Source organism: Cynoglossus semilaevis, chromosome 10 (assembly GCF_000523025.1).
Source record: "Cynoglossus semilaevis isolate Cse_v1.0 chromosome 10, Cse_v1.0, whole genome shotgun sequence".
Classification (NCBI taxonomy): Eukaryota; Metazoa; Chordata; class Actinopteri; order Pleuronectiformes; family Cynoglossidae; genus Cynoglossus; species Cynoglossus semilaevis.
Window position 1 is genome coordinate 17050012 of NC_024316.1, and position 8103 is coordinate 17058114.

General features: G+C 40.8%; 1 protein-coding gene across 1 annotated transcript in view; it reads right to left on the reverse strand.

Annotated features, from left to right (window-relative positions):
* Positions 1 to 4867: 4867 nt before the first annotated feature.
* Positions 4868 to 8103, reverse strand: part of LOC103385330 (synaptotagmin-2-like) — a 50284-nt gene continuing 47048 nt past the window's right edge. The window contains exons 7-11 of the mRNA XM_017035929.2: positions 7376 to 7592; positions 6734 to 6901; positions 5742 to 5859; positions 5369 to 5502; positions 4868 to 5120 (exon numbers count right to left, since the gene is read on the reverse strand). Of these exons, the coding sequence (XP_016891418.1) occupies positions 4905 to 5120; positions 5369 to 5502; positions 5742 to 5859; positions 6734 to 6901; positions 7376 to 7592 (853 nt within the window). The 3' untranslated portion in view covers positions 4868 to 4904. The remainder of the gene's footprint in view (positions 5121 to 5368; positions 5503 to 5741; positions 5860 to 6733; positions 6902 to 7375; positions 7593 to 8103) is intronic.

Below are 8103 nucleotides of genomic sequence, written 5' to 3' on the forward strand. Positions count from 1 at the left end.
TGTACAGCAGGTACATGGCAGTCAGAGATTTAAAAAAAAAACATAAAGGAATGTAACTGGGAGAACACGCACACTCGAGCTTTGGCTAAGCTAGGCTAAGCTAACATGGCAGCTAACACTTCAGTGTGTGTTGTTGTGACCCCCTCGGAAAGCAGTTAGCTTCACATACTAGCCCCAAAAATTGTGTCCTACGCCATTCTGTAAATCACTGAATGTATAGTCTGTGATTATTATAAATCCATTTATTTCTATGAAACTGAATCCCAGGGAGCGTCTGCAAAATAAATGTAGGCAGGTGTGTACCATTTTGCAGCAATTATTTACAGTATGTAGAAAAACAGAAGCTTTTTTCTCAATTACATTAAACTTTAGCAATTAAACATCCGGGTCGTGAGGCCACGAAGCGATCAATGGCCAAGTAATGATTATTTGCACGCTTAAAAATACAATTAAAATGATACTTTTAAACGTATTATCAAAATGCTCCCAAATCACACAGGATGCAAAAAAGGATAAACACCTGCCTAAAAGTTTTGCACAGTGCCGTGTGTTTTTCTCAATCTGCACGGATGCTGCCCTCTGTTGGGTTTGTTTTTGTTTTTCAAATATTCCTCTTACAAAGCGTAAAACTGTTTCTAAATTGATATAATATTACCTAAAGGAATGCAGTTCCAGCAGGGGGCAGTAATGCAGTTCAGGCAAGAAGCTGCATCTTTGTGTACTCCAATAAATAATAGAATATAAATTTAGCTTAGTTTTAGCCTTCATCACATTTTTGTTATAAATTTGATGATGTATTTCTGAAGTTCTTCCAAATTCTCATTTAGCTTAGCTTTAGCCTTCATCACATTTTTTTGTTTTAAATTTGATGATTTTTGGACGTATTTCTGAAGTTCTTCCAAATTCTGGTCAAAATACGATTTTGTGCATAGCTCTGTGGAAGGGATTTGAACCTAAAACCGGAATCACTTTTGCACCTGGAACTGTTTCATTTTACTCAACTCTTGTTCTTCAGTTTCACCTCAGCAGCGGCGTCAAAAGTGTAGAAAAATAAAGCACGGGGAAGAAAGTGTGAAGGTGTGACCCAGTTGGGTTTATAAATTGCACCCACCCCAAGAGTACAGCATACTCCTGTATGTATAGGCTATGTATATTTATAGTTATATATATATATATATATTAGCACTATATGTGCCAACTTATTTTGAGAGTATTTCTATATTTTGTACTATCAAAACTAGGCATAAACGTTACTAATCACGATACCGTAGAGTCAGCTACCTCTATGAAACAAGGACATCACTTTGAAAGTATAAAAAGACACACTCACTCTACTAAAGTCACAAATGTCCCCACTGCTCACATATGTACAATCAAATGGATTTTTGCCCTCTTGATGAACAAAGACCTCTGAGCAGAAACGGAGAAGAGAAAACAAAAACACCGGCCGAGAAAAACAAAAAAAAAGAAAGAAAACATCAGATTTTTTTCTTCTTCTTCTTCTCTTTTTCTTTTTTTTCATAAATAAATTCTAGCTGAGCTCTAAAGAGTTAGTGCTTGAGTTTTATGGCTTTAGTTTTATCTTATTCATTTATCTCGTATACACATACACATTATTGGATCACAGACAGAGTAAAAGAGACACAGCCGTGAAGGGTTTCAGGTCATTTAAATAGGAGTAAAAAATAATGATAATTTAAAAAAACACAAACAAATAAACAAACTTCAAGTAAAGAAAGAGAGAAGAATGGAGTCCAAGTCGTGTGTGTTTACAGGAATAATCATCTTTTGGCCCCAAAAAAAATTTTTTTTTTTTTTTAAATAACTGAACACACTAACAGACTTCAGTCTGCGTCTGTACTGGCACACACATCGTCACACACACAATCCACCTTCAGATTGCAGAACTATGTTAATTATTTGCCTCAAACAGAAGAAAGCTTTGCGATAAATCTGCCGGGTTAGAAAATAGTTCCGACTTGGAGAACCATCATCCCAAATTCAGACGTTTAAAAACTTCTACTACTAACATATTCATTTAGAAAAAAAAAATAGTAACAGCATTAAAAACCATAAACAGGAACGAGGAAACATTGGCCTTCCAATAAGTGCTGAAACAAAAAGATATGTCCGATAAATGGCTTTAAAATAAATTTGAAAAAAAATGACGTTTTTGATCACAAGGAATTTTACAGCAAGCATGCGGCTACATTTTCATCCTACATGGACTCACACACAGTACTGGACGACACACTTGCTTTAGAATCTCAGGCGTGGGGAAAGGTTCCTATTAGTAAAGAGTACTGTAATATTTGTACCGTATGACATTCTCTCCAGTGACCCCTGGTGGAAATAAATACACGTTTGTTTCGTTTAGAAAATATACAGTGCATTTTGATTATTTTTTTTCTCTCCCTTCGTCGCGTTATTAAAATGACAAATGACACCCATTTACGTACACGAGATATTTTTGCTTTGTCTCTAAAACATGCTCTTATGTACAGTATTTTTGTATAAACATGCAGTATCAACATGTATGAACTATGTGTAATAGGCAAAAACTACACACCGACGGGTTGCTTGATTGCTTCCATGTTGCCTTTTCCTAAGTGTTGCCTCGACGTAAAAGAACAGAGAGTATGTGGTGAAAAGAGAAAATCAAAAACATGGTACGAGTTTTGATAATAAAAAAAACAAAAACGTCAAAAACAGACAGTAACAGAGCTGACATTTCCTGAAATTAGAGACACGCGGATCATTTTTGAATCGACTAACTTGTTGCCGGGGGGATTTTGATTTGACTTTTTTTTCTTTACGATGAAAATCAGTCCGAAAATAATACTTAACGTATTGATTTTTGACATACATTAAATAGTTGGTTTGCCACCCTCACATGCTCACTGGCCACACCTGGTCAAGCCAGTAAACAAGTTTCTGGGGGCACCACTGCTCAGATCCAACTCTTGACAGAATAGGAATCAAAATATTAATCTTTTAAGTGAGTTTCAGTTCAATAATAGTGTAATTTGGAAGTTCATCAACAAAGATCGAGACCTAATTGGAGAAGGAGCCAGGGAGCAGCAGAAATGTGTGGAGTCCACCGGTACAGTCTGTTGTGCCACGGCAACATTAATCTCACAACATTTTTCATCAGGAAAAAAAAAACAATCAAAAACATAAACACAAGCGTAGAACAGAACAGAATAATACCCAGTAGTGCAATTAACTTCAGCAGTTTGGTAGGTTGTGTATAAAGTACACGTGGATCAGTGCCTTCTCCCAGACCGTAAAGAACAAAACGACATTTTACGCAAAAGCTAAAGCAAAACAACAAGAAGAAGAAGAAGAACAGAAGTGTTACAGAATGCACTGCCGAACGGATTTAAACCTGTGGTTTCATTATAAATAATTAAAGCTCTGGTTTCTGGGGGGGGAGGTGGGGGTACATAAATATATTTGTAACCAAACATGGGGGAATTTAAAGTGCTTGAAGAATAAAAGTGTTGGAGGTTGGATGAATTCAAATACGACGAGAGAAGGAAACGAAGGCGGAGGGTAAAAAAAAGAAGAGGAAAAGGCGACGGCGAGAACAACACTGTGACTAGAAGGCGTCCCTGGTAGTTGAAAATTGCTTATTATGTTACTTGGAAGGCTTGTCTCCTTTATGACTGTAAGACGGTTATAGGGATTCCTTTGAAGTAAAACCCTTGTGTCAGGTCCATGACTAATGGCAGTAGCACTGACGTGTTAGATACAGAATCAGAGGCGCTGGGAGGAGGTGGAGGAGGTGGAGGAGGTGGAGGTGGAGGAGGTGGAGGTGGTGGTGGAGGCAGACCGCAGGCAGTACTTGACACATGGTAAATATCATGTCATTGGTGGTGGTGGTGGTGGAGGTGGTGGGGGTCCGTCCATGTTGTGCCTCGCTCTCGCGCTCCTTCACTCTTTGCAGTTCGTGTGGCAGATGAATCTTCTTCTGAACAAAAAAAACCCTTCTTCTTCTTTTTTTTTTTTCTCTCCCACTGTGAATCGCCTCGCTCTACTGTGATGTTCAGTTTTGATATAACACTAGTTGAAAGCGTAACACCGAAGGGGAACAAAAAAAAAAAAATCAACGACGACAAGCGGTCAAAGCGTTTGGATCTGACGTGATTATTATTATTATTATTATTATTATTATTTGAACTCATCGAGTGAAGTGTTTGAATAATTACAACCCGTTTAGAAAAAAAGGCATGGAGCTTCACTTTCCTCTCAGTTCACCTGAGACGAAGGGCGGAAGATTTAACCAATCAAAACGGCAGTGTGTGTCAGTGTGGGTAACTGGATATGTGCTTATCCCTACTGGCTACCCAACCTCTAGGAATGTACTTCAAACTAACAGAATCATCTAGTATGATACAACTGGCAGGTGTGAAACGCGGTGCACCAGACACCCAAGGAATGAACCTGCTTGTGTTATTTCTCTGTTCTATGGCAGTATAAAGCATTTTATTATTAAGCGCTAGTCTAAGCAAAACTGTGTGACTAAAGGGAAGGGGCTGAGAAGAGTACAATATGAGTGGATATACGTTTGGATTCTCTCTACAGCAGGTTCCGTAACGCCGTCTTGTTTGTAGTCTAATCTCTTCTTCTTATCAGTGGAACCACGACCCCGATACAAAAATAGATCTAAAGGAACTCGACCGAGTCTCTGTCCATCCTGTGACTCCTTTTTTTTTTCTCTCTCTCTTTTCTTCTCAATGACATGATTTTATATATTTTAATGCCTTTTTAAACTATATTCCCCATCATGTCGAATGGTATTTATATATTTTTTTAAAGGTGGCAGTGAGATAGGGGGAGGAAGAGAGGGGAGGAGGAGGAGGAGGTGGAGCTCGTGGGGTACGATGTATTCTGGCGGGACTTTACTTCTTGGCATTCAGGGCTGCGAGAGAGGCGTCCACCTCTTCCTCCGGCTGCAGTGGATGCCACTGGGCGATGGGACGGCGGGGGTTGGCCAGCATGTCGGACCAGTGTTTGAGCCCCGCCCCTGTGGACTTGCTCCCCACCCAGATCTTGCCGATGGCATCGTTCTTGCCAATCTTGTCATAATCCAGCACCGTGATCACGGCTTGGATTTTCTGTGAGGGGAGTTCAGAATGAATGAGTGTTTCCATCCCATAATCACGCGGTCTGTGCCTTTAATAATACATTTGACCAATATATTGATAATTGAATTAAACCAGTAAATTATGATCTTATTCCTTGTATTTGGTCCCAAATGTTTCTTTTGTCCTGGATGTTTTTTTTGTGTGTAATAAGATGAAAAGTACTCTGATGTCACCTGCAAGTATCCAGGTACTACAGTACGTGTACACAGTGTACTTACCTGCATCTGCTCCAGAGGAATCTCAAAGCTGAAGGATTCGTTGTAGTACGGGTTGAGCGTGTTCTTCTTCACCGTCGTCTTCTTCTTCTTCAGCCTCTTTCCGTTCTGCAGCAGGTTGATTTTCACGTAGGGATCTGAAGCGACAGAGAGATCATTACTGTAGACGGGCTGGTTCGGGCTGCAATGCTATACTACACCAACAGGTGGGGCCAGAGAGGAGGAGGTTCGGGCTGAGAAATGAGTGACAGGCACTGCAGCGTCAGCACGTGAGCAGAGCTGCAGCTCCTCTGTGAGAACCTGGGTTCCATCTTATCCTGACTGCACGGGCGGAACAACGTGTGTGTGTGTGTGTGTGTGTGTGTGTGAAGCCCACCTGACAGCCCCCCCACGTCCATTTTCTTCAGGTTCTTGGCCTCCAGGATACAGATGGTGAGTTTCCCAGCCGTGGGAACGTAGCGCAGGGAGATGCAGATGTCGCCCAGCTTCTCTTGCTGTGAAGAACAACAGTGTTTACAGGTGCAGCACACACACAGCTGGAGGTGAGGCCGGTGCACGTACCTCCTCCTTTTCTCCTCCACTCAGGTCTTTCCACTCATGGATTGGCTGTCCCAGGTCGATGGTGTTCATGGGAATCTTGATTTCACCGATGAGGTCGTGTTTCCCAAAGCGGTCGAAGTCAAACACCTGCAGCACCAGAGTCTGACCTCCCAAATCTGTGTAGGCGATCTGAAGGCACAGAGTCAGAAAAAAGAAAAGTTTGAAGTACGAAGATGGAGAAAAACAAGAAAAAGATGAAAATTAAAGAATCACTCAAACTCCACTTTAAACTGATATTATTGTCAAGTTCGTTCACTTCCTCTTTCCAAGGTCAACAATCTGTTTGGTCTGTGAGACATTTTAACTGTAGAGCGAGGATTTATTTTAAAGGTGACTCTGGGAGAGTGGCAGCAGCAGCAGCAGCAGCAGTGACATCAGCAAATACTAACATATCCAGTACATAGTGTACAACACACACACATAGTATGTAGCAATATATAGACACATACAGTCTCTATATATTGCTAGACACTATATGTGCATAGTCTATGTATTATGTAGCAATATATGGACCCTGTATGTAATTGTATATATGTATATATTTACACATACTGAACATACATTTATATTCCCATATATACACATACATACGTGCACAATCACATATATACATATACTGTGTACTTGTATGTAAATATTACCTCCTGTATACCCATGCACACATACCCAACATAAACAAACACATATACAGTGCATATATACTGTAATACATATATATATATTTCTATATATGTTCATCATTTTACTGTTCGTTGTTTTCTCCCTCACCTCCTCTTGATCGGCACTGTCGAGGTCTCGCCACTCCTCAATTGGCTTAGCCAGGTCCAGGGTGTTCATGGGTATTTTGATCTCTCCGATCACATCGTGTTTGGAGAATCGATCGAAGTCGTAGACGGACATCACCAGAGTCTTCCCGCCCATCTCTTGAAATGGGATCTTGAAGACAGTAATCAAACCCAGGGTATGAATTTCACACATATATCCAACGAGAAGTTGGAGAACGGATGTAAACACAACAACATCTGAGGGTGGACTTTGGTCCTGGAGCTACAACCTTCCAGAACAAACATCACACTGATCAGCAGCACCACCCTGAATCACTGGACTTGTTTTTTTATAGCTGTGTCAGCGGCAGGTGGCTCCAGAGGTGGCCCTCTCTCCTATAATTTGATTTTCTACCACACTCTCCTTTTCAACGTCCTTTAAAATGTCTGCTGCGTTTTATCAGCACTTGACCAGAAGTGTTGAGCAGAAGAAGATATCAACAGTGGAGCAGCTTGCCTCCAGAAAAGTGAAACGAAAGGAGAAAAAGAGTTCACCTTTTACACCACCTGCCCGCCTGCTAATGGGATAAGAAACGGCGTACGATAAATGTTAGCTAACGGGCGACCGGGAGGCGTTTCACCTCACCTTGAAGGAGAAGGTCTCATTGAAGACGGGGTTGAGAGTTTTCTTGTGGACCTTTGTGTCAAACTTCTTCTTCTTATCAGGGAGAACAAAGACCTTCACGTAAGGGTCAGAGGTGCCGCCGCTGTCCATGGAGAGGAGATCAGCGGCTTGGAGGATTCCCACGGTCAGCTGTGGAGAAGGAACGTACGATTTAAGAATGAAAAAATGCAAGGATACACTGTTGAATCAGAGAAGAGTCTTGGCATTTGTGCCACTAACCAAAACATTTCTTCTCTCTCACAAGGCTGCAAGAAAAACGTATTTTTTTCTGTAAACTGTGGGCTGGATTTTTCAAGTGTTTTTGACAATTGACCGGGGCAAAAAAAAGTTTTTCCAAACCTTTTTGGATCGCACGACTGTGCAATCGGTAAGAGTTTAGGTATGTGGGTGAGGCTTAAACAGAAAGATAGAGATATTTCCTCAGAATGTTCTTCTAACCATAATGTTGTTGTAATAAAGTCAATAACAGAAGGTAACGCAAGACAAAGACAACCATCTCTTTGAGAAGAAATACAAGTCAATACTTGATTTTTGGGAACTTGTTGTTATCATCAACCCAAACATTCTCTGTACTTAAGGAGTACGTATCAACATTTACACATCTCCAAAGATTCCCAACCTCGGAGCAGAACCCTTACGACACCATACTGGACTAAAGACCACGTTGAAATCACAGACCCCTTGTCTCC